General features: G+C 41.7%; 1 protein-coding gene across 2 annotated transcripts in view; it reads right to left on the bottom strand.

The window, feature by feature from the left end:
- SLC35F3 (solute carrier family 35 member F3) overlaps positions 1-27,841 on the bottom strand; it is a 161,570-nt gene that overhangs the window by 50,017 nt on the left and 83,712 nt on the right. The window contains exon 1 of one of the 2 annotated variants that reach the window (XM_054280028.1): positions 10,909-11,077. The exons of the other annotated variant lie outside the window; for it this stretch is intronic. Coding sequence (XP_054136003.1) covers positions 10,909-10,984 — 76 coding nt within the window. The 5' untranslated portion in view covers positions 10,985-11,077. Of the gene's footprint in view, positions 1-10,908; positions 11,078-27,841 lie in introns of those variants that run through there. 2 annotated transcript variants of the gene reach the window in all.

Genomic DNA, 27,841 nt, shown 5'->3' with positions numbered 1-27,841 from the left:
GTCTGGGGAGACAAGCTGGAAGTAGGTGTCTCTGGTGTGGGTGTCTGAAGCTGGGTGAGATGAGTCCCACCTCTCCAGCACTGCTGTCAGGAACAGAGGGTAAAGCCACCACAGACAGCGCTGCTGGACCCAGAGCTGTGCAGCGCACAGGAACATATTTAGCTGTCATCAATGACCTGCTTTAGCAGCTGTCAGCTACTCAGCAAATCAGGCAAGGAAGCATTACACAAGTGCTGGGTGCCCTTTCCAACCCTTCAGAGTGAGAAAGTGACCCTTACAGACTAAGGTTCTGCCTACTAGGGACCAAAACATGTACCTAATGATAATGCTCAACTCTTCCAGCTTCCCCAGGCCAGGAATGTAAAGTACGCATATTCTCAAACAGTTCTTTAAATCAGGCTTCTGGAAAAAAATTCTGATCAAAAAGGACAACCCTCACAGGTCTTGATGACAATTATAAATGAGACATCCTGAAGGTATTTCCATTTTGCCAGCGTGTCAAATGTTTTGTAACTACTTGAGCAATGCACAGAACAAGTCTGTAAAGCTTGCAAAAATATACGCTTATCATAAAGAGGGGAGAAGAAGTGAGGGAAGTCCTGTGAGACAGTGCCTGATCCTCAGCATGGTTAGAGCTCTAGAAATCTGTGACATGCAGAGGGATCAGGGCCAGATACTCCCAAGGCATATTCTCACAGCCTTGATGCTGTGCAACTTCTTCACCCAGTATTTACTACATGGAGGGATCAGTGGGAGACAATTAGTGCCAACATACCTGAGAACACACACAATGGCTCCTGATGGTGGTCTCCAGGATACTCAATATTATTTGCCTCAACAGCAGACTCACAAACTCCTCAAATTTTGTTTTTATCCCCTTCCTGTCTACCACAGTTTTTATCCTGTTCCTACCACACTAACCATGCATTATTAAGTTGTTCAAGATTTTTGAACTAAGTTGTTAAAAACCAGCTGAGGCATCATCCTGTGAAGAGAAGATGAAATACCAAATTCATTAAGTGATTTACATCTCTAATTACCACTGTAGCTGTCTAAACCTGAAATGTTGATATTTGTTCAGATCTGTTTCCCAGGCATTTTCTTTGCAGTCAGTCAGGTGAAAGAGTGAGGTCTCAGGGACCTAGTGCAGCTTTTCTTGCGCCATTGTCAGTGATGGCCTCTCCTTTCACAGGTCATCCTGGTGTCTGGTTTTGAGAAGCTGTAAATATTTTATTTCTGAAGCCAGGAGTCTCCATGTATGCAACCTTCCTGCACCATTGTAATGAGGGCACGTGCACAGACCAACTTCTGCATCAAGGGACATTCCCTCATTTTCCAAATTAGCTCTAGCATTGCCAAAGCTGCTTGTAGCAGCTGTAACCTCCTCACAGTCCCACTAGAGCTCATCAGATACCAAAGAATCTGTTCGTGGGCATGCCAAAGGACCGTGACTCCTAACACCCATGTGCCTCTCTTAAACCCAGACTCTGTCAGGATTCAAAGAGACATTTGAGAGGTCCCATCACTCATCTTAGGAGTCATCTCCAGGAAATATCTCCATTCTGTATTTGAAGTAGTCACTGGAACAAGGCTAGGGCCTCACTTTTTCTCCTCTGGGAAAATGATCTCCTGAATTTATGCTTTCCTAATAAGTAAGGATGTTTTCTATTCTGAGCCAACCAGTTTTTTTGCATCTAGCTGGGTTCCCCCAGCCTTGGAGGGCCTGTGGACATTCTGGCAGATGGATTTCCTTCTCCTAGCAGAGGGGTGGAAGGCTGCTCTATGCACTGAGCTATTGAAGAGGGGCACACACTCCACCTCCAGCTGTTGAAACAAAGGTTTCAGCCACTTACCTGCCAACTCAGCTTTGGAACAGAGTGGTAAGTGCTAAAGAGAGTGAGCAATAGTTAGGATGGACATCTTAGACAGCATAAAGGACAGCATAAAGGACAGCATTATGTGCTGGGCAGACTGGATGATTCATCCTGCAGCCTCACCAGTGCTCACTGACAGTGGTCAACAAGCACATGGGCAAAGGAGAGGCAGCTATCCTTTCCAGGTTGTGAAGAGGATCCTGAAAAAATCCTACTCCAAAGAGCCTTACAGAAAATAGGCTGACAGGGAAAGTGCTGGAATGCATAAAAGGCTCAGTACAGGATAGGAAACTAATGAGGAGTATATACAGCAGTGGGGGAAGCAGCCAAAGCTCTGCAGAGGTTTGTGGTGGGAGCTGCACTCTTCACCATTAACCACGGCTACCTCACCACAGGAGTGAGCCACAAGGTGACAAAGGTGACAAAGTTTCCTAATGATGTGAAGCCAGGCAGGTCAGCAAGGGCAGTGGCCAGCAGCAGGGATGAGGGACAATGTGACTGGGTAACATATGGGCAGATGGAGGAGTGCGCTGATAAAGAGGTGCAGGTGGGAGTAAACAAACCCACATGCTGCACCTCGGTGATGGGCTCTGGCCACCAGGGATTGTGAGCTCTTCACAGGATGCTCCGTAGAAAAGGGCAACTCAGTGTTCAAGAGAAGTGAAAAAAGCAAAATAAATGCCAAAAACTGCTAGCAACAAAGCAGGAAAAAATCTTTTTCTACATCTGGGCAAGCTGCAGCTCTCAGCACACCCACACTGTGAGAGATGAATGGCTAGAAAATACATGTTCCTGTTCAGTTCCACCAAGCTGGAGGCAGGACCCGATGGACTTTTGGTCAGGCCCATATGGCAGCTGCGTAGGAGTTTTGAGGAAGCTGCTCCTGGATTCCTATAGGAAAGCTGTGAGTCCCTGTGGGTGGCTGGTGTGTGGGACTGTAACACAGCACTAGAATGACTTTGGGTTTGCTCACAGTTCCCCGGTTTTCCAACCATGGTTGGGGCTGAAGGTCTAGAAGACCTTCTCAACCCTTCTCTGTTTTTTATTGAATAGCAATTAATGTATTACAATGGAGAAATGACAAAACCCCATAAAACCTTATTAAATCAGGTTTTAAATTAGAATATTTGGTCAACAGAGCATTGCACAAATGGATTTTCAGATGCTATTTGAGAAAAGTTTAAAGTGCTTTCTTTAAATACTTTGCTCTTACAGTATGAGATAAAAATAATTTTACTTAATTTGATCATGAAATAGAATCACTAAATTTAGAATAAATTAATAGAGAAAATAGTTTTAAAGTCCACAATAGAATTATTTTAAAGAACAAACGTAGGGTAATAACCTATTAGGTCAGAAGATTTGAATTTGCTTGAGGCTGCAGAATAAGGGATATAGGTATATGAAAATAGGGAAAATTGCATGAACAAAAACTCAAACCAAGGAAAAAGCATTCTGAGTTCAGACCCTCTTCTGCTATTGAAATTCTTAGTATAAATTAACTAATTATTAAAGTGTTACAATAATCTATGCAGGCCACTCGACCTTGTCTGATCCTCTTTCTTTAATTCCAGCAGAGTAGAAAATAGGACTTTTGGTGGAAATCTGTCCAATATCACTGATATCACCAGATCATCCATAAACCTTGATTTGTATCAAATAGGCCCAAATTTCTTGTAGCAGGTATTCTCATATCCTGAATTATAATTCACAGATAGAGTGGGTTTTATCACTGATGGTTAATATATATTAATTCCTGTTTTATCCTGTGCTAAATATTATATCTAAACCTACTAAGAGCTGGAATTAAATAATCTCCACATATTTTTGAAGACATGCCAAATTCTCCTCCCTAGCATACATATGCCCTTCTGCCTCTGTCAAATGTGCCAGCAAGGCTTTCTGCAAAATATTCTAATTCCTGTTAGTGATATATAAAGAGGACCAACAAGTTATCAACTTCATACTGCAGCAATTTGGACTTTAATCCATTTAATTCATCTTCAGAGGCACCTACCTTGAAATTCCATTAGAAGGGCTGCATTCAAATGGGCCTGATTATGATATTCTACACTGAATTTTATGAGGTGAGGAATTCCCCTAAATACTGTCCTTCTTATTATTAATTAGAATTCATGACCAGAATCCAGAGTGAAAATGGAAGACAGTGGGTGCTTTTTACAGTAGCAGCATCGTGGGACTGGAAAGTAATCACGTGCAAGGAGTAACCCTGATTATAAGTTACGTGTTCTTGATATTATTCTGCATTCCATTCTTGAATAAAAATTGGATTGAATCTTAGAGTGAGTCACCTGGCGAGGTCACTGGGAGTTTCAGCACTTACTTTGAGGTGTTATGGAAGCAGAGCTGCTATTAGAACAAAAATCAGATATGAGCAAAACTGTATTCTGGGCAAATTTTGATCAGTCTGTTCAAATTTCAGACTGAACAAAGGGTTGAGAGATGGTAAAAAACCAGTCTGGATTCTCTGCAGGAAGCTATGCAATAATTATCCAGGCATTTGAGTGCTACATATCTTTCTTGAGTAATAGTTTTATCTCCAAGGGAATTCAATTACTTACATACTAATATAAAGAGCACATTTATATCAGTGCATATCTACAGGAGATAAGTGAATTCATGCTAACTGTGGAGGCACTGCTGACTGCACTTTATCAAAAACAAGCCAACGTTCTTTCACTCTTGAGGAGCTTTCAAAAACTCAGAGCTGCCTGGCTTTCAAGTAAGCACAGTTTTAGACAGAAGACTCTCCTGTAGCCCATTGGTTTCCTCCATAGTAAATTCCAACTCCACCTGATTTTTCTCCTAGAAGCTAATGGTTTAACCTGCTATTGAACGTCAAACACAATGCATTTCTTAGGTCCTAAGTTCAGGTCAAGATAGCTGGAGCAGTCAGAGATAGTCTGTTCTCTGTCAACCAATAACTAGATACTAGTGGGGACTTGACATGGACTCGAGCGTGCTCACAGTGGTTGGAGCAATGCATATATATCCACAGAAATCCCCACATGATTTACTCAATGATCCCCTGGAAGGAAGAAGAGATGCCTCCTCACCTCTCAGCAGCACACTCATCAAAAGCTGAGTCTCCTTTAAAAAACAACAGGTTTGGCTAGGCCCATGTGGGCACTGAGGTACTCAGTGTAACTCCATGCAAAAATACATTGCACGCAAAAATTCTAGTTTCTATTTTCTCTCTGATACTTGCCTCATCCTCTTTGCAGTGAGAAAGGTTTTTGCAACCCACCATTCCTCACTTGTTTCAGTCAGCTACAGAAGACAGACTCATGCCTTTTTCAGTCACAAATTGAATATTACCCTTACTGAGAGTTGTGCTAGGGAATTTGAGGTGATTGTGGAAAAGGCATTTCGAGCTCTTACCTCCTCATTTCTGTACTTTTCATGACTGAATGACAAGATTTACAGGGTTCACACTTGTTTGGGTTTGAGGAGGCTTAGGGTCAGAAGTAGTGAAACTGAACTAAATGTATACCTAACACTTCCAGAAGAGCCAACATACAACTTTTGTATAACCAAAGGGTGCTTGATCTTGTGTCAAAATTCATGCCTTGAGTAGAGCTCACAAAATTTCCAGGCTGGGTACCCCTGCATTATGTTCAGATAGAGAAGATCCGTGTGTTTGGAACCAGGCAGCTAACATGGGAGATCGGGATTTCTCCAATAGATGGTGGGCAACTCTGCCTAGAGGCAAGCCAGCTCTGCACTGCTGAAAACACCTTGTTTCCTGTTGCCTTTGATCTTGTGCCGCAGTGGCTGTCAGCAAAGCTCTGTGAAGACTACAAAGTGAACCTACTCTTTCATTGGCCAAATTCCTGCTTCTGCAGGATGCTATCCAGGTCTGCAGTGGCATCTCACAGTTTATAATTAACAAAGATTAACTAGGCTGTGGACTAAAGGTTGGCAGTGGCGCTCCAGCCAAGCGGAGAGAGCTGCTTACTACATAAGTGAATGTGCCGTACTGAGTATGATGTGCTAGGAAAGCAACAACATAAATAATCCTATATATGAGCCTTGTTGCTGGGAAATTGCTGGGAATACATGTTGAGCTAACTTAGACTTTTATGTTGAACTAGGAGTCTTTTTGGAACCCTGACCCTTATACTGAGCTACAAATCCTACTGTTTACGATTATCAGCCATCAGGAACAAAGGACAAAATTCCTTTTACAAGATTTATAAAATTAAAATACAGGAGACAGTGAATAATGCATTCTGGTGACTTCATATTTATTTTTTACTGGTTCTTGTTCCAACTTCTCATGGGAGAAGCCTATAATTAAATAGGTAGATTAGTAATCTGCTTATTTTTTGAAAGCAAATGCCTAAATTGATTCAAGATGACTACAAAAGGCACCTTACTTCATTTAGGGATAAGTGGGTGAAATGTAATGGTCTGTGATCTATGGAAGGACTGAGAAGATGATCCAAGGGATGCTGTCATTCTTGAGTTCCATCATTGTAAGTGAAACTACAGTTCGTCCATTGTGCGTACATACTGTCTCATTTCAGCCACTAAAGTAAGGAAGCTTAGATAAATCTTTAATAACTTCTCTTTCTGCTTTGTGATGCATTAAAACTCCTGCTCTGGCATTAGTTTAGTAACATCAAAATGGTCTTATTTTATTTTTGTATCATTTGAGGAGGGGACACAGTGCAGAAGTAATGAGTCACCTCCAAACCTATAACTCATGAGTTTTCACAGGTGAGATAGTAGACAAAATAACCAGGGGGACATGATCAGCTAGAGGGGCTCCCCAGTGAGTAAGCTAGCACAGCTGAGAGCAGCTCATTTTGAGGCTGCTTAAAGCCTAAGAAAGCATGGTGCCATTTGGGAAGTGAGCCAGGTGTTATGCAACAAGAAACTCCTCACGCCTTTGGAACAAGATCTTGGCTATCTGCTCAAATATGCTGTTGTACTAACTGAAAATACTGCAAGGAATACAAAAATCGGGCAAAAGCTGCCTTGGGCCAAAGCCAGAGTGTAATTACTGTCCATGTGTACTTAACACTCAGTACCCACGGAAGAAGGCACTGCTTTTCTGTCAGCTGAGTAAGTGACATTATCCTGCGGTAATGGGGAGTGTGCTGGTAGATCCAAGGGAGAAGCAGACACACAGCAAACCTAAAATTCCCATCCATGTGAATTTGTCACCGTCACCTTCACCAGTTCTGGTCAGGAGAAGGAGGAAACCGCTACCATAGCTAAGGAGCAAGAACTGGGTGGGTTGAGGTGCCCTGACTGCTCACACTGAACATAAGTGAACACTTTCAAAGTTAAGTCCTCCATGCAGAAGCCAACACAAATTCCTTGCCAAGGCTGCTTCAGTGGGGAAGCACACCCAAACCCACAGCCCTGGCTGAGCCACCAAACCCACAGCCCTGGCTGAGCCACACCAGCCTCTCTTGCTCACCAGCTGCTTCTGTTTTCTAGGATGCATGAGCACTGCACAGTCTGTCATGTATGGCTTTCATGGGAAAAAGACCAATGGCCACCAAATCTTGCTTCTACAGTTGTCAAGTCCTGGGTGAGATGTTTACACAGCCTGCTGTAGTGCTCAGTTGTACAAGCATTGCCTGACTACCAAAACCTTTGGATGCCACCAGCAGAATGCCGCTAATAGTTATACAGTACTTATTCAGAAATGCATTTATGCAGCATTTGAGCTTATTTCCCAAAAAGAAAGCTTTAGCCAGTGATTTCAATAACTAAGGCTTCTCTGACCCCTGTTGCATCCATTCATAGCCCTCTCATGGCCACAAAGATATGTGTGGAAAGTTTGGAGGTCCATTCCTGTCTGCTGCAGGTCTTTTCTTGCCTGCTCTGTCAAAAGATGTGCTGCTTGTTTTTAGGCAAGTTGCTTCATTCTGCAGTTTCTCAGCTGCTCCATCTGCAAAATGAGGATAATAAGAATCTCCTCTCTTAAAGAAGCCGACTGCTTCTCATGGAAGTTTTTGCTATGCTTGGGATCTTTGGTTTGTGCTTGCTAAAGAAGTGAAAAAGATTTATTATTAAAGCAATTACAGTGTTGATACGCTTGTGATGGATTCCCTGCAGGCATGCAAAGGTACTAAAGGCCAAATTTATTTCTCATTCATACTTATACAAGTTCCCTGCAGCTCCAGCAATGCAGGCAGGGTTACTCCAGCTGAACATGTGGTTCATCTGCTTCTACGGCAACTCAGTTTGGAATATCACCAGTCACTCATTCCTGACAGAACAGTGCAGAGGAAATGTGCTACAGGGGAGGCTGCAATAGCATTTCCTTGGTGCTGAAAGCCTGAGAATAAGCAGCTCCTAGTAGGGGCTAATTAAGTGGAGGATGTGTTTCCTCTGGTGTGATGATTGTTCTGCAGTTCTTTGTCAAAGCTGATGCTACCTGTCTCTGGAAGATCTTAAGAAGCAGAGCAAGAATGGAGATATCTACCTTCCTGGGGAAGAGAAGTCAGTCCTCAAAGCACACTGTGCTTTCATGTACAAATAGGGTGAACCAGTCAATTGGCTGGTCTGAGAGGAATGGCCACTGCAGTGTGGACAGAAATTGGTGAGAAAAACAACAACAGAAGGAAGAACAAGCACAAATCAGGCACCAAGCATACATTTCTCAAAATATGAAGGGTGTACAATGGTACCAGGCACAGAAAACACATGGTATGGTTGTTACTGCCTGCCTGAGCAATGCATGTAGACACAGTTGTCTTTAAAAGTGCTGGTACAGCAGGCTCCGAGCATACTGATGATTCAATCTCCGAAATAATTCGAAATGGCAGTCACGCTTCTGAAGGCACAAAGTCCTTATCTTCCTTTTAAAGCAAAGAAGTCACTGCACCGGCAGGAAAATACAAGGAATGCTGGAGGGCTTTACAGCAATGCATATCAATGAAAGGCTCCTCTTGGCTAACCATCCCAGAATGAAACATATTCCTAGTGGTTCTGCCAAAGATCCTTGAAACCCTTTGATGGTGGTTGATAGGGGAGAAAATAATCCTAACTGTGAAGCAGATTAAAGTTTTTGTTGTCTTGCTCTTAGCATTGTCTATGCCTTTGCAATGGACTTGGACTTCCAGAGGAAGGCAAATCTTTGCCAGAGGTACGGCAGCCAGGCCAAGAGAAGTCAGCAGTCCACAGTGTGCCAGCTGTCTCACTTTATTTTTGCCTATAACTACGTATTTTTTTTATATGGCTTTAACACCAGCTGGCAAAATTAGTCAATGTTAGCCTGAAAGGAAATGCTGTCAATTGGTTTGGGAAAGGAAGCTCTCAAACAGAGCCAGTCTGTTTTGTTAAAGAGAAGGAAAGAAACTCTAGGCACCATCAAGGCAATTTAGATTTTTGCCACTGATGGTAAAGGAAAAAGGAGTCTGAAGTAAAGAAGGGAAAGTCCAACTAGGTCAACAAAGTCCCTGGTGGGCAGCAGTAGGGTATCTGAGAGCTGGTATGCAGAGCAGACATGGAAATGCTTGAAAGGATTCAATTTTACGGCACAGTGAAAGATTGTCTCTCCTTCTGTTTCTATATAAGGTAGGTAATAAACTGTATTTGAACTGGTAAAAGAGGAATGAGATGACCCACATTTCAAAGCTGGAACCTGGTCGGTTATTATTATTTATGATTCATAAAGCTTGTGCAGTGCACCAAAAGAAAGGGAGGCGAGCTGCTAGCCCAGAGGAGTCTCCAGTGCAAACCTCGAGAGAAACACTCTACTGTGCATGGGGTCAACTCCAAGGGCTTTTTAAAATTCTAATTACAGTGTAATGAAGATCAGGCCTGCTCTTTCCATCAGAAAAGTGGGATCCCTTTTCCTATCTCTGCAGTAGGTGGTTTTTATGTTATGGGAATGCAACAGCTGAATATTCTGTCAAGTGAAATAAGAACCTTCAGGTACCCCTTACTTTCCACTCTTGCTGCTTTTAGTTCCTTTCCTCCTCTTGCACATTTCTACATTTTCTCACTTTCTGCTCCACAGAGCTTTTGCTACCATTTTTTCTTTTCCTTTATTAGTTTCTCAGCTTTTCAGTATTAGTTTTTTCTTTTTCAAGAGCTTTCTCTGGAGTCTCACATTCACATTTTATGTCTTGCCATTCAATCTTTCCCTTTTTTTAGCTTTTCTTCCTCTTTGCCTCACTCTTCTCATCCTTTTTCTGCCTCTCCTCCTTCCATTCCCCCTGGCCAACCTTCTCCTTTCACCAACACCATTTTCTCAACCAACGACATACCCCAGTGGTATCCCCCAAACCAGCAGCTTCCCTTTGCTCTTCCTTCAGGAACAGAGCTCTGTATCCATGCTTCAGACAGGCTCCTCTCCCCGACCTGCACCCTGCCTTCGCATCACCCCTCCATCTCTAGGACAAGGCTTACAGGTCTCTACCCAAGAAAACACCTCCTCACCCTCAGATTTCTCCAGGGAACCCTTCTGAGCACACCAGTGTCCTTTTCAAGGTCCCCGGCCATGATCCCTGAAAGTCTTCAAAGGTCCCAGTGGTCCCTAAAGGTCTGCCAGCCCCCACTGCTCTTTGGCTCTTACATCCCTCCTGGCCATAAGACTCCAACTCCACGGCTACCATGCAGCCGGACTGGCAAACAGAGGTGAGGACAGATGGCTGGAACACGGGGCTGCGTTCCTCACATCGGGAGAACAAATCTGCCGAGCATCTTCCTTCCCTCCTGCCAAGGGTCCTGCATGGCAGATACTTGCCCACGGGTCTGGGGGCTGCTCCCGCGTCCCGAGGGGAGGTGCGGAGAGAGGCTCTGCCTCTGGAGCGAGGGTGAGGGAAGCCCCGGGGCTGAGCAGGGCGGCGGGCAGGGGTAAGCGCCGGCGATGCCGGGCGGCGGGGGAGCAGCGCGCCCCGTGGGTTCGCACCGCCCGCTCGGAAGTCACGCAGTCCCCGCCGCCGGCATCGCCCCAGCACCGCGCTCGGTCTCCCCGGAGCATCCCCGGTCGCGGTACCCGGTCTCCCCGGGATGCCCTCGTCCCGCTCGCCGCGACGTCGTTTACCTTCCACTTTGGTGAGGGTGAGGACGGGGCTGTTGCAGGCGCTGAGCGGGGCCACCCTGGCCGAATGCTTCTTCATGGCGAGCCCGTCGCCGGCGGCAGCTCCCCGCCGCCCCGCGCCTACATCCTGGCGCCGCCGGAGCCCTCCTCGGCGGCGCTCCCCGCTCCGGCTCCCGGCCCGCCGCCCTCTGCCGCAGCACCGGGCGGCGGGGGCTGGGGCTCGCCCGCCCGCCCGCTGCCGCTCGGGGCTGCTGCAAACTCGACGTCACCGGCACGGCCCCCCCCGCCCGCCCCCAGGGCTCCCGGGGCCGCCCCCCGGGTCGGGGCCGGGGAGGCGCCGCACGCCGCGGCCACAGGCGCTGCCGGGCCCCCGGACGGCGCCGGCAGCGCGGTCCGGCCCGGCCGAGGTCGCAGGCAGCCGGGACCGTAATGCGGCTGCGGACACCGCTCCCGCTCCCGCCGGTGCGCCAGGGATCCCCGAGCCGTGGCTGCTGGCAGTGGGCTCCCGCACCGCACGGAAAGGGCTCCTGGCTCATCGCGCTCTGCCCAGCTCTCTTCGCGCTGTCTAGGGAAAAGGAGAATTTACACTCTCCGAACCAATTCATTATTTACTCAGTATTATCCCTCCTTTGTTTTCCTTCAAGTCCAGCCACTATTCTGGGTCAATTTTCATCCCTGCTTTCAGTAATTTCTGCCATCCTCGCCACATCCTTTCTGTTCCTGCTGTATCCTTTTGGAGGGAGACCAAAACTGGACCCAGCAGCCAAGATGAAATACTCCATGGATTTACCAATACTCCAACACCCGCAGTCACATACTCTACAGCTTTCTTAATATAATCCAACAACTTCTTTTTGGCACAAATGGCACAAAATGAAGCATGTCCATACTCACCCATGTTAAGTAAAATGTCATATGTCACAACTGGATGCTGTTGGTATGTAGCAACCTTTTATGGTGTTTTTGGTTTTTTCAGCAATAATTTTAAGATCCCCAATAGTGACATACCAACGACATGTGATGAGAGCTACCCCTCTGTCAGAGCACAAAAATCTAACTGGCATTAGTTAATGAGACTTAATGCAAGTGGATTCAGGAGAGAACTCACCATAATGAATGAGTATGAAAGATGTAAAATAGATTTATATCACTGTAAGCAGAGCACCAGAATTCACACGATGCTGAGCACAGTGACCTTAGCACCCTTTGCTCCTTGTGATTTTTTCTGTGGATATGAAAATACTCTGCAGATTTACCAGGTTCCCAACTGAGATGCGTCAGCAGCCAGGGCGCAAATACTCAACATTTCTTAAGATCTGGTCAAATTAAAATGAGTGTACTTTGCAAACAAGACTGGGCAGCCATCAATACTCCACAAACATTCCAAAGTATTCTTTAATTATATAAATAGTAGCTATTGAAAATCAGTCAGATTTTCAGATCAGACAGACTTTTCAGGAAACCGTGGGAAAACACCACCTTACTTCTGCTGGCTAGAAAGTTCTTCGTATTTAAGAGGTGAACTTTCTCAAGGGGTCAGAGCCACACTATTCGTTTGCATGGGTCTCATAAGTGGATCTGCAGTCTGATGAAGCTCCAGGGTGTTTTGCGCTTCCTATGCCTCTTCTCTGCAACCTTTGGGATGAACCTTATACAAAAATCATTAGGCTGCTTTCAAAGTGATTCTTCTGAAAAAAAAAAAATCATGTGCTTACTGTTAAGACTACAAAATATCAGCTTGGTCAAATGATGGTTACTGGTTTTCATGGTTATTTACAAGACTTTTTAGTAGAATTGTCTGACCAATTCAGCTTCCTGGGATGTTACAGATGATAAGCATTTGAGAACCATGGGTCCATCTTGTTTCATTGCACTATTTAGTCTCAGAGTCCAATTGGTTTCTGGTTATTGAAAGAAGCTACATAAAGAGAGGCAGATTTCACCTCAGATGGTTCTGTCCGTAAAATATTTTGCAATGTTGCAGTGCCTGTTATCTGAGGATTTCAAAGTACATCATAAAATATTAACTTATTTTACACTGCCTTTGGGAAGAAACTTCAGGCTCACTGGTAGTTAAAATACAGCCACATAATTTAAGAGACTCCCTTAGATTAAGGTGACAACACCAGAACCTGGGAAACTCTGTCTGGCTTCTGCTCTGAGCATATCTTCCAGGATCATCTCAGCCTCTGCTATATATGGAGGAAAACACTAAGTCAGCACTTTACATCCAAATGCCATCAGTTTTTCCCATAAGTAAATGGCTGCCTAAGGATAATCAGACTTCTCTTCTGGTTATACTTGTAATCAATGGGATGGTCATAAGAATTAAAAGTATATTCATTAAAAAGTCTTTGTTGCTGAGCACTTATGTTCTTTCCTTCTAAAAGGCTTATGCGCTCTTTGTTAAAGACACAGTAAATACATTCTTTTACTTGGAGGGTGGTGCTGCTCACACAGAATATCACAGAGTAAAAATGGGGTTTTGGATGACATGTTACTTTAACCATGGGTAATATTTCAGGGTTTGCAGAGTTGTTAACACATTTCAGGCTCCCGATGTTTTATTTAAGCCCAGAACTCCAAATAGGAATGGCAGTAAGTCTCTCCTGTAGCTGGCTGGCCCCTCTGCAGCTGGTGCTGAGGAGAGCTAAGAGGCATCTTGTCCTCCTTCCTCCTCTGATGATGCCTTGCACGGCCACAGCACTCAAGGTTCTGCTCCTCAGTGTTCAGTTTAGTCACCCTGAGAAGGTTTCAAAGCCATTGAGGACATTCAGTATCCAACTAAGGCTGGTTTCAGCCATGGGAGAGGACATCCAACTGCTTGTGGGCTCTTGGAAACCTTTTGCCCAATGTATGCGTGAAGTACAGCTGATTCATATACAGCTCTGCTCAACTCCAACCCCTGAGCATTTTTACAGCCTCTGGTTTCTCTTGCTGCCCTTACAGGCACACACACTCACATCAGAGATCCACACTAGGCCCCTGTCTTACACTGTGCATAAAAATACCAGCCACATATCACAATAAAAAAAATGTTGTGTTTATTTAATGAAGACTAGGGTGCCTGAGGACTGTGTTCCAGGGACTCTTCTGTGAAAGCTGCATTTAGCAGCAGGCTTGTTACTTTCTGTAGCTGCAGCATCCCCACCTCCCCAAGCTTTAACACATTTACTGCTGGATTACATTAAATTCATTTACTGTGAGCATCTTACAGTATAAGCAATGCAAAATTGATTCACACAGGGTAATTCAAGTCAAATTTTCAACCTTTAAAACACCACTGCTGTATTCAGGAGGCAAAAAACTGGTGGATGTCTGGGCTGTGGACAGCTTACAAATGTGGAGAGAAACTCTCAAACCTTGGAAACTGGAGAAGGCAGATTTTCATTACAAATCAAGAGCAAGGATGTGAAAAATGGAATATCAGATTAAAAATTCAGGATAAGACAGTCAGAATTTGCCCAAGTTGAAGAATTTGTAAACTTTGTAGTTTGATGAAACTAGTTTTCTTAGAGTTGGCTACCCTTCTTCATTTTAGATTAAAAAATTATAGTAATTGGGTTGGTTTTGTACATATAAACCTTTATACAAGTGTGCTAATACTCAGCTTCACACTGTTTTTAAAGCTATGGATCATAACCCCTTTCCTGAAAGATTCTTTATTTGCACAGGAAGGTAGAGTCAAGACAAAACTAAATTCTCAGTTATGTGTGCTACAGCCTTTGATTTTTATCCTGTTAGCTAGTTTGTTTAACCAACACGAAGCACAATGACCTGTTCCTAACAGGCACAGTTGGTATTTTCCCAGTTCAGATATTTTCATGTTTAGTGTACTCATTAATAGGACATTTATTAATTTATGTGCTTGCCTTACCACTGAGGGCAATAATTGTTGTGCTTAGCAACCTTAAAGGAAATGGAGTGTGGACTTTTACTCATGTAGCCAATTTCCTAATAGGCTCCATCTCATACCAGAATGAATTCATGTGCTAGGAGTCAAACACATCCATAATACCAACACTGGCCACAACCCTCCAGAAAAAAAATTATCCTTTCCTCTAGTATATTTGAAGTAATTTGTGAATATTGTCCACAAATAATTATCAGTCTCTTTATGAGGAGCTTGTTTTACTTGACTGCTGTGTTACTTTCGGTTGGCTACAATAGCTAATAACTTTATAATCTGTTTCTCTTTCGAAGCTCCAAAACCACAGATGTCAAAAGCACATTTCCAATACAAATATTAGCTATTTTGGAAGTAATGGTTTTTGTCCTGCAATCACTCTGAAATCTGCATTGAGATGCTCTCTGTGGTGACCATCCACCACTATCCTGTTTGCAGCCTCCTACATTCACAACCTCCACTCAGAACAAATTCAAATTTTCATCAAATTTACATACAGTTTATCTCTGCAATATTAACCTAGCTGTAAGGACAATGTCTTTCCAATTTTTCCTCTTCCAAAAACATTCAGTTACTTTTAGCATCATGTCTTGAGTTCACAGAACAAGGCTGTAAAAGGAAGGAGAAAGGAAGAGGAGGGATTCAGACCTCCCTGGCCAAAGGTGCTCAGTAGATAGATAGCAGTGCTCATATAGATAGCAGTGACTCTGCTGTAGAGTCACTGCTATCTATACCTCAATGCCTTCTCTTCCAATCTGCAGATAAAAGTGACATGTGAGGTGCCCATAAGGGCTGCAGACTGTCTACATGACAATATAGATCCAACAGTTCCTAGACATGGATGCAAAGTCCTGGTGAGAATATCTTCCTTTTTTTTTTAACCTGCTGTTTATAACTGCTGTAAGCCTTACTGGAGGAGACGGAACTGCTGGATTTTACTTCCAAGTCTCATAAAATATTAACTATTTCCAATATTTTATGAGAAGCTCTCCTGGTTTTGTGCATAAAGAACAGCTGCATTTCAAATAATACTGGTGAATTCTGCAAAATGTAAGAAAAAAGCTAGATTTAATCTCAGAGTTTTAACACCCTCCTGGGTTTATCTGGCAATTGCTTTTCCTTGCGGATTTGCATATGGGACACTGTCTGACTACAAGACCTAAATCTCCTCAAATCACAAAAAAAATACAGCGTTACACCATCGACATCAACAATGCAGCAACAATAACTTCTTAACCCGTACAATATTAAAAAAACCTGAGCATCACCTCTACATTCTTCACCACCAGCCCGCTCCTGGTCAGTTGTTTTGTAAAGCACTGGATGTGAAATGCATTTCAATGTAGTTGTGCACATTTTCTGCCACCACAAACATTATATAATCTGAGTTAAACCTCTGCTCCTGAAACACTCCAGCTCAGGAGGACTTCTAACAAAGACACAAAGGCCAGGAGACCACGTTTGACAGTAGCTCACACTTTGAGTACTAAAGGAAAAGTAGGTGAAAAACATCTAAAGTTGGAATATATGAATACAGAATGAAAATATCTAGACCCTAAAAACACGATTAAAAAAAAAATCTGTTGTTCAGACTGTGACTCAGAAAGAAAAGAAATAAATTCAGTCTGTGAGGGGATCTTTTGTCCTCAAAAAAAAAATTCTTTCAGAACTGTCTGAGCAAATAAGCGCATGCTCCTGGCCTCAAACATCCAAAAACAGACCACAGGAACTGAAGACAGAATCACATTTCTTTTCATCTTCTCACCTGAATATTTACAGAACTATGCACTGCCCTCCCAGTTTGTATTAGGCAGGACAGGAACAAGAGATGAGATGAAAAAGGGGCATCCAAAGATCTTTCGGAAAGTAACAGTAGAGATACTTCTGAGGATACATATTCCGTATTTCAAGTCACTGGTTTTACAGACAGTGTTCTAGGATGAAAATCACAAAATCTGTCTAATTTAAGTTTTGTTGCCAGCTGCTTGAACCAAAGATTAGGTAGGATTTAAGCACTCCCAATGGCCTGTGAAATGGAGAGGGTTTCAACCTACAGAAATAACTCACCAGATATTTGCCAGAAAGAAAATTGCTGCCTATTTAAAATACAAGGATGTGTAAGAGCAAGAAGATCCAGACTGATTCCTGTGTTCTCCTTTTACCAGGAAGACTGATTTTAAACACTTTAAATAAATACATTCTTTCCTGTTCCCTGTGTATACTCTGCACTTTGTCTTTCTTCTTATTTTCTATTGTCAGTATTTCCTTGGTTCTTTTTTTCCTTTGCATTGTCTTTTCTCCTTCATGTCTTTCCTTTGTCAAATTCCTCCCAGTGCCAATACTAAAGAGCTTGCAGAATGAACTGGATGCCACGTCCACTTATAAAGTTACACAGACAAACAGAAAAATCCATTCAATTGTGCCTTCCTTTTTAACTGTTCCTGTCCATCACAACCCTTACCAGTTAGTACTGGGACGTGTCTTGGAAGTGTCTTTGGAAGTGTCTTAGACATCATGATTTATGGCTTCAAAGTAAATTTGCTGTAGCTGTCCAGAAGCTGTGCACCTCTCAAGCCCTCAGACCCTTTGCTCTATGATTTCATTTCTGACTGCACAATAATGGTGCTATGTCCAGAAGAATTCAAGGTGAGGATTAAAAATAATGTCCTAGGCACAACGTCTCCCCAGATTTTCCAAGTTTGCCCTGCCAAGTGAAGTTCAGCAGACTGGGCTTCTGGGTTAATTCTCAGGAAGCAGCAAGTCAGATCTCTGGAAGCAAACAGGTTAATTTTCCTGGGAACTCTTGCTGAAATGCTTAAAGCAAGTAGCTGTGCTGATTGCCCTCAAAGAGACCAATCAGTTTGGCACAATGAGTTCCCCCTTCAAGCACAGATATTATTTAAAAGAAATTATATAGGATGAGCCTTTTGGCACCATGTGCTTTGTAATTATATCCTCTCTATCCTGCTATCCTAATCACTCCAGTCTCCCACTCTCACTGAGGCCAATTGTTTCTCTTAAGCCCACTGGCTATTTCTCTTTTTTGGGAGGAGCTTTTCCTTTCACTTCTTTCAGCTGCCATTAGGGCACATATTAATATAGTTGGGTCCCAGCTATCTTATTATGAGACAGCAATATAAGCCTGTTTTCCAGATGAGTATCTGCCTTCAGACACTGGGAAAAGGAAAAGGGAGAAAATGCTGGGGTGGAAATGCCTATTGTAAAATGTAAAAGCACACTAGTGTGTGCAGTGAGCAGTGTCAGTGCAACCTTCCCACTCCATTTCAGGCTCTGCCATCATTGTGGCACCAGGCCTGAGTGAAACTGCTGCCACCAGTTACTCACAAATACCTTGGGATAAAACTTGGCTACTTTCTCCATGTGCTTTTGAGATCCTATGCTGAAAAGCCCTGAGAACATCCAAGCATTATTGTTATTCAACACTCAGAGTATATCTAACAGGCTTAATATTTGTAATCTATTGCCCTTTCTTAATGCCTTTTATTATTAGTACAGAGGGTGAATATATTATTACTGCTGTTTATCACTACTGTAAGAATAATTAAAATCTTTTGTTCACATGTAAAATATAAATTTTTGAAATGACAGTGAAACAGTGCTTTGTAGACTAAGAAGTATCTCTCTTAATACTCTAGATCTTCATAAATTGATTCACAATCTTATATATCTTTACAAAGTGAATTATTTTAACCTCACAAGTGCATTGCTGAACAATGCAATGTCAGATGAATGCCTACAGCAAAGGTATAGTGACTGATATTCGTGGGCAACACCACAGATAAAGAATAAGTCCTTTGTGCTGGTTCAAGGCCATGGGAGTTTTGATTAAAAGAGCAGGCTTAAAGACAGGAAACTAGCCTGAGGTTGTGGCTGGAAAAATAAGGAGGGCTGCTCTGTCCCTTCAGAAAGAAGGTACTTTATATGAAGGATCATGGATATAGTCAGGAAATTCATAACAATGCAAAACTACAATAATCCCACAGATTTAAGTGTAGCCATATCAGATGAATGCATGGGCAGCAAAGAGTATCATCTACCCCAATTATTTTGGATTAAATTCAATCTTTTACTTAGACTGTAACATTGTGTTTGTTGAAGCCTTCAAGAGAGGGCTAAGGCTGAGGAAAACAGGAGGCTTTTTTCCAACAGTTTACTTTGGATAAACAAGGCAGGATTGTAACATTATATTTTCTATTTGATGAATTTAATCTAAAATAAGCAAAAACTTTGCATGTTTAATTCTTCAGTTAAGAAATTCAGCTTAGCTCTAAAATATTTTGTACATACTGGTCAGATATTGGTGAGAAGGTTTTACACATTGCCTTAGGTTTCAGCAGATATAGAGGAACCACAGCCTTAGGATGTGTGAAGGAGGCCAGGAAAGAAACAGGAAGAAAATTATGGTTTCTCTTAGTCACTCTCATACTCCTCCCTGTTTTCAGCTGGTACTGTACTATGGCACATAAATTTACTACACTAATTAAATACATTTACTACCTTATTTTTTCCCCACCCACCTGGGCACAATATATATGTGCTGTTTGTGGAGGTTCTGTATGCTTTTAAAGATATGCTTTTATCTTTTGTCAGCTTGGTCCCTGCCAAGGTTTAGGAGTTTGCAATTTACATAGTGTTTCAAAAAAGCAACAGTTTCTACAACCTTCCTTGGGATGTGATTATCCATTGGGGGATCTTGTCTTTTTTTCTTGCAGTAAGATATGAAAGAAGTTATAGTGGGTTCCTGCTGTCTCTTGCAAGCAGAAACTGCAAAATCTTTACAGATCTTGTTAAAATAGTCATGGCAATTTTTAAAAATGCTGGAGTAGAAACTTCGAGTTCCATGCTTATGTGACAATGGCAGTGAGCACCAAAGATGTATCATGCTAAACTATAAGCCCTGACTTTCACACAATAACAGGACAACTCTCTATAAAGCCTTCTTACTGCTTATCCTTAATCCCCCAACTTCTAGACTGGATTTGGTTAATGCTTTTGGGGAATGAACCTGGGTGATTAATTAACAGTACCAGGGATATCTGTAATAAGATTACGCACATGGTTTTACGTTCCCATGACTCAGTTGATTTTCTTTTGAACTAATGGGAACTTTGTTATTGCATTCAATGCACTCTGTGTTGGAAACTGTCAATGCTGATAAAACTGTAATAATAAAACAGCTAAAAGGAAAACAGATTTAGAATGGAGACAAACAAAAAAATATTAGCTTCTAGAGTAGTTGGTCATGTTAAGCTAAGAATCCACAGGAAAACTAAAAGAGGGCAAAACATTAGGTAGAAAAATCCAAGATAAAGAAGGACAGTGAGGACTGCCAGGTAGGATAAGCCAAAGACAAACATCAGAACACAAACACAAAACATAATTGGAATAAGAAATAACAAGACTGTTAGGTTAATCCAGAAAAACAGAAGGAACTGCCTATTGTGAGAAAAGTCCATGTGTTTGGATAGAGCAGTGGAACTCATCAGATCCTGTTCCTTTCAAGTAGAGTAAAAAACACACTACTAAAAATGCAGTTTTCTATTTAAAGGAGGCTTCTTGTCCTATAATGTGTTGTTAGGGGTTAATGTGTCCTTGTGCAAAGAGACTTCAGACAAATTCTTTAGGTGCAGTTTGACCTCTTCACTGTGGTCACCAGGACGCATCCTTTGGAGAATCCAGCTGACTTGTGTCCCTCCTGTTACACAAAGCAGACTTGTCAGATATTTCCACAGGAGCATCCACTGCATGGCACATAGATATGAAGTAGGAGTAATGGGGAGACAGCTGCCCTCCATCAGAGGCTCCCTTGGCTGGCACCCAAAGGTCTTAGCATAACCTTGGGGCAGCACCAGCTTCTGGTGCCACTTGCAGTAGGATGAGGCATGCCCTGATCTTTGCTAGGAGCTGGGCAGATGCCTGGATGGTCACAGCACAAGGGACCTGAGGGCCAGAAACAGCCCATCCATCTTCCTCTCAACTGCACTGAACCTCCATCAGACAGGCTCCAGCCCCTGCACCCGTGGCAGAAACTTTCTCCTGAGATCTGGAACAAGGAAACTCCCCCAGAGTTGACTGTTCATGCTCTTCTTCCCTCTCCCACTCTCAGCAGATGAAGGTCTGGATCTCAGGTTAAATTTCCACTGAGAAGCAGCAGGAGAGCAGATTTATACCTTGCATGTTATTTCCAACAGCATCCCCCCAAGTGTATATAAAACATTACTATAATTCTGTCCTAGGGTTATGTTGATATTAATAAACCACTTGAATTTTGTTCTAAGTAATTAAAATCACAAGTACTTTTTGTTGCAGTTACAGGCAGGAGGCAAAAACGGCTGGGGCTTTATTATGTAGATATGTGTAATAATTCAGGCAGCAGCATGTATTTTTTCAACTGCTTTTCTTTCACATAACAGTCTAAAGCCTTCACCAACACAATACACAGTCCCTCAATGCTTCAAAACATAAATCTGGATCCCATACCACCTAATGGAAATAAGTAGCACAAAAGCCAAGCAATTTATTCCTGATTAACTAAGTACAAAACACCTTGCAAATAACTTATACTTGTTTCATGTAGTAACTCACTGGAAAGAAATAGCTCTTCAGTGTCAATTTACACCTGGCTGGATATTGGCATTTCTAATGCAAAACATAATTACAAACTGAGTATTGCTCACTGAGATCCAAAAAAATAAAGCTTTAGACTCAGCCCAGGCTCTCTGGCTCTTTCAGACACCACTAGGAACAAGGCAGCACTTCACCAGAAATAAGCATAAGACTTGCTGTTAGCTCAGTCCTTCCCCCACTCATGGTAGTTCTCTAGGACTGACTTTCTAGCAGGGATTAAAATGACAACAACAACAGACACATAGAGAAAATAAGAGAAAATCAGTAAGCAAATGCATTTATAGGAAGGAAGCAAATGCATATATATGGAAGGTTAGAAGGCCTCTCAGGCTCTATTTGCTGAAGCCCTTAATCACTGTATAGGACATAGCTAGTGCATTCAAAGGAACTTAGAAACCCTAATCGAAAAAGCCTATGTACTCCCTTGACATATGACTATTATATGGGAATTGACAAGCTTTTTCTTGGTTTCTTTTTGCCCATTAGAAAAGCTTATATTGTGCTCTGTTCCTGATTGTTTGGATGAACAAGAGAAATTGCAGAACTATGCCTGGAAGGCTTGTGTGAGATAGACGAAAGAATAAAACCACAGCTTTGAATCTACAAGGAGTTAAAACCATTGCATGACTAAGCTTGAGATAACTTCTTGCCCATCAAACAGGAGAAAAGATTCTTGGGCTTGTTAACCAGGATCTCAGAACATTTTTTTCCTTCTTATATTTAAGAGCTACTCTTATAATCACTGAGTAAAATAAGGGCTAGCTTTTAGGCAAATACATTTAGATGAAAACTGACCCTTAATTTCTATGCTTCAGTCTGTGTCATACAGTAATAATAATAGTAATAATAATAGTAATAGTAATAGTAATAGTAATAGTAATAGTAGTAGTAGTAGTAGCAATAATAATAATAATAATAGTAATAATAATAATAGTGCTTAACCTAGGTTAATGCTATATACTTGAAGAGTTTTGACCCTGCTCTTCCTCCTCTGTCAGTGTATAATGTAGACAAAGATAAGAAAATAAGGTATTTATGTTTTAGTCAATCCATATCACCCACATCAAGCTTCACCCAATTTAACTGCCAGTTCATGCCTGACTGCAAACTGTCTAAATCCCTAAGGGGTAGGATTGGTTTAAGTCCTTTTACTTAAAGTCTTCTTTATCTTGTATATAACCATACAGCTGCTTCAACAGAGGTTATTTTTCAATGCAGCCAACACCTAGATATTGGCACTCTATCTGATAATTTTAAGTACTTTAGTACTGAGCCAAGCTATTTGTTTTTATCTTGCTACATCCCTATCTCCCCACTATCTTATCAAACATAACTTTGTCATATGTAATTGCTAATCCTAAACAATTCACCCTTAATGGTAGAATCATCTGTTTATCATGTGCTGTAATCATTGAAAACCACCAGAAATAGGGAAGAGCATCTTACATTCATTGGAAAAGTCTTTTATCTCTGGTGTGGATATCCTCTTTCTTCCTATCATTTATTTCCTGGGTCACTGCAGTGGAAAAAAAAAAAACAAGCAAAAAACCCTTGTACATTTTATTTCACAGTGATTTCTACTCCTCCTACTATTAATTGGATATTTTTTTTTTTTTTTGGTTTGCTGATTTTTTTTTTAACAGAAAAACTCTTTAACTGAAGAGACACCACATCCTATTGCATTACCAGTAAAATGACTACATTTCAGTGTGCAGATGTGTATAACAAGTTCAGCCAGATAGGTCTCACTTCCAGACAGCTTGTAGTTTCAAAATTGCTTTATCTGCTTCAAGGGAAGTCACTGAAACTCACTGAAAACCTTGCTATAAATGGTAGTGTGATGGCATTATATACTGGCAACTACCAGGGCCATTATGTTCCACCTTTCATACCTACCTTTTATTCCTTTAACCCCATCCGCAGGAGCTTTGGGAAAGTTCTTTAATCTGCTCTATTTTTTGCTGTGTTTCACCTAGAGAAATTATGTTTTCTTTTTTATTTCCAACTCGAAACAAGTACAATGTATTTGGTGTGATGAAATTGCTACCCAAAGGGACTGCCAATGATTGCCTGATCAGTGCTGAGAGTGATGGTCTTCAGGTGTTGTGGCATAGTTTGGGGTTTTTTTTGTTTGTTTGTTGGGTTGGGGTTTTTTTAGGGGGGGGGGGAGTGTTTTTTGTTTTGTTTTGGTTTTTGCTTTGGTCTTGTTTGGTTGGGGTTTTTTTTAATAGTTGCATGACTTTGAGGTGAAAGTTATTGAAGAGCAAACAGAAATCATTAATGCTTCCCTTTTCACTTACCTACTAACATTCTGATATTCTCCTGCCTGCTTATACGCTGCACATGAGTATTAACAAACTTCATTTTTAAAAGAGATTAACAGAAAATGGTACCCATGAATGTAGCAAATGGGGGAAGGGAGCTTATTTGCAGGCTGAAGAATGCCAAATCCTCAACAATTTGCCAGTAACAGAGGAGAATATGAGCAGAATATCTGCTGCTGGAACAGGACCATCTCAAAGAAAAAACAGATTATTTATAAAATGTTAATGATTACAGAAATTCCATAATTAGAATCACTGCTACTTCTGATAATACAGATGGATGAAAGGGAACAGAGAAGGTCCTCCAGGCTCGCAGGAAATTTTTTGCTGTTCAGCACTGAGGATGATTATGAGAATCCAAAGCCTAAGTAAGGGAAAGGGAGAAGCTGAATAAGAAGGAGTAGGCTAATATGTCTGGAGGAGAAAAGCAAAGCAACTGTGGATAATACATATGAGAAAAGAGTGTGTCAGAATGGTTTAATATAAATCTCAACCAAGAGCTTATTTTAATTTGTTCTCATTTTTCTTTTCAGACCTTCCTTCCTCAGTATATATTTTAATGTGAAGGAGCCTTAGGAATTTGCCATGGATCCCAAGAATGACTTGAACTGAGTCTCAGATTCACAAGAACAAAGGAAAGTGAGCACAGAACAAAATAATTTCTCTTATAGTCATATAAAATAGCATATTGTAAGTCATATACTTTTATCTGTCACGTCAGTAACATGCCATGATTCCTGACAAAAGTCATGTATATTAAACAGGTCCTACATCTCATCAGCTGAAGCCAGAGCAATGGCAATAGGAGGACTGCTTTCAAATATTACACCTTCTGATACATTTGCAGTTTGTGTTTTTCTGCTGTACTGCATGGTTCATAATTTCATGCTTATTATGCTTGCTGTTGACATTACCCCTCAGCACATTTCAATTTCAAGCTCCATACTATGGAAAAGTGCCCAGGCATATAATCAAAACACCAAATAATGAAGCTTCAACTTAACCAACTTGAGCAGATCTTCAGAGCTCTGTAGCTGCTTACAAAGTGATTTGCTGAGTGGCGTTAAGTAGATATTTAAAGCTAAAAATGTGCATCAGTGCTTTACTGATGCTGATTCACCTCCTTCCCTCCATGTCATATATTTAACCCTCAACACTTTCATTTGATGTTGCTGGGACTACATTGAACTCCACCCAAAAGGCCCATCCTGTCCTGAGTCCTGCTGAACTCTCAGGATATTTTTCACTGCAGGAGTCCTGCAGGTCAGTTTTTCCCCATGTGAAAAACATTGCTCAGTTTCACAGCTGCTGCCTATCTGTTTTACTGGCTAAGTAATCCAAAACAATTCTTTTTTTCTTGTTTTATGAGAAAATTCAAACAGGAGAGGACTGAAACATGATCCCTCAACCATCTTTTTATTTTCTCTGCACTCACTTTGCTCTCTCCTATTTAACCCTTCTCTAAATGAAATAACTCAGTCTTTCCATCGTCTCTTCATTCTGGACCTTCTCTGTGATTCGGGTCTTTTCCCTCCTCATGTTTTCTCCTATTCCTGCTGAAGTTGGTCCATGAAGAGTTGGTCAAAACTGAGGACAACATATAAATTTAATGTAATAAATAAGGAATTTATACTTATGGGGAATTATGTTACTTCGGTGTGTAACCCAGAAAGACTGGCAGGGTAGTGGTCTGATTTAATGTGATTAATCCTGCCAACAACTTTGACAGAAGTCAGAGAAAGAAAAGAAGGAACTGAAAATACAAAATCACATTTTAATGTTTTGAATGTTAAGGGAGAAAGAGAACTGGCTACATGTCTGTCTTTCCTGTAAGTGAATTTATGAGACCAAAATGCTGTACAGGTATTGCCTTCCATAACGTGTAAATCACATTTACCTACAGAAAGGAGGAATGTTTACATTACAGTCATTCTGTCTGGGACAGAAAGACACTGCAATGTAATTAGCAGGAAGATATGTCTGTTGTAAAAGGTCACCTCTCCCATGAAGAGAGGCTTTGCACAGTCCAACTAGACAGGCTTGAACAATAGTACAAGAACATTCATTATATCCATTATAATGTCTCAAGCACATTTGCAGCCAACCCAAGCTGCAAATACAATACATTTCCCTAAGTGGATTAATAGGAAAGCAGAGGTCCTAGAATTGCTCTGACATATCATTTATACACATTGTAATCCTGACAACTGTTAAGTATTAGAGAAAATCCAAGCAGAGACTGTGCAAGGAGAGCCCACAATTTACTACACTCTACAATGCAGCATGCTGATCTCTTGATTAGCCCTTAGCTGTAACAGCTAAGGGATGTCTAAACTTCTTCTAAGTTTGAAGACAGAATATTTCACACATATATATATATGATTTTATCTCATCTTCCTTTTTCAACATTCCTATTTATAACTATGTTTTCATATTTATGATCAAGAATGGAGCCAATTGCTTTGCTAGACAACACTTGTTTTCATTCACTTTATGCCTGCCCATCATTTAAATCTCCTGAGACAGTTAAATTACTTCCTCAGAAGCAAAAGGATGAAATGAAGCAGTACTACAGTCAGGCTGTGGATGCCAGCAGACTAAGTCACACCTTGGACTTCCAAGCAGCGGCAGCAGCTGAGGGCAGTGTGCATTGCTGTGGGTGAAGTGCTGCATGTGGAAACCCATTTGTGACAGAGCCAGGTGCCCCCAGTCCCCCAGGCCAAGCACAAGTGTTCTGCACAGGCACAGCCTCTTGCAAGGCATTTGGGGAGAGGAGATGAGGGCACCCAGAGCTCTGCAAGTACAAGGTCTTGCTCAGCCGTCCTGGGTGAAGACCTCAAAGCTCCTGCAGCATTTGACAGTGATTTTAGGCAAAATTTGTGACAGTACTTCCCTCTCTGCTACTTCTGTGGATGTATACTCTGGTTTCTCTTCAGATCATACAAGGATAAAGATGAGTTCAAAGAGCTTTAGTAAAGCAGAAAGGCTCTGTTTTCCCTTTCAGGAGCTCAGCTTGCTATTTGTATGAGGAGATGTCCTGACTTTCCTGAGCACATCTGTACAAGCTGACTGTGTGAACTATGTCTATTGACCTCCAGAAAAAGGGTATCTGCAGCCTGGTCTTGAAGATAAGATCCAAATTCCACAGGAGTCAACAGAAAAGCTGCTGCTGCTCTCTGGAAAACTTACTCCTTGGCAACTCTGGTAACTCCCCAAGTGCACAGTTGGCCTGTTCTGCTGAAGTCCATGGAACTGTAGAAAAAAAGAAGTCCCACAGAAGGAAGCATTCAGTGAATCACTACCTTTTCAGCAGTGAACTGGACCATTGGGGGTGCTGGAAAGTGTAGAAGGTTTTCAGTGGAGATTGAAACAAACACAGCAAAAGATTTAAACCAGGCACGCCTCATCTGTGAACGGCTATCAGACATCAGGTTTCCAGATGAAAGAACATTATGAGAAGTACAGAAAATTTGTGTAGGTATTCAGAACATCATATTTATAACCTGTACATATGACATCTTAAAGTGCATTGTAAAACAATCTTCATGCAGACACACTATTTATAGAAAACTCACTTGAACTAGAAGGCAAGAGAGAAAAAAATCCTGAAAATTTTATATAAGTAATTCTAGTGATAGAACATCTAATTTTATTTGCTTCCTCAAAATGTCCTTGTTTTCATATGTAACTGGTGCATGATAATAAACAAGAGATTATTATTAGAACCCACAGTATACTGTATAGTGACTTATTTCGCAATTAACATATGGCCTATGTCAAATACTTCTCTTCAGTTTGAGCCTCCCTATAAAGGCAGCAGAAACTGCTGCTTTGCTTTTTATAAAACATCTTTGTCAAAGCACTACAATTGGCCTCTAAGTCACCAAAATGCTTTATATTTTCACACAAAGAGTGATAGGGCTTTTCCTCCTCACTCAGCCATTTTTGCTGGTTGTTACAATCACCTTGAGATTGTTCTGATTTGGCTTTGTTATGTGTTTTAGAGCTGAGACAAGACATTCTGCTTGCAGCACTACCAGGTGTATATGGCATTTGC

The sequence above is a fragment of the Melozone crissalis genome, unplaced genomic scaffold (assembly GCF_028551555.1).
Source record: "Melozone crissalis strain CALT ecotype California unplaced genomic scaffold, PUWL_Pcris_2 ptg000027l_1, whole genome shotgun sequence".
Classification (NCBI taxonomy): domain Eukaryota; kingdom Metazoa; phylum Chordata; class Aves; order Passeriformes; family Passerellidae; genus Melozone; species Melozone crissalis.
This window is presented reverse-complemented; position numbering and strand designations above follow the sequence as displayed.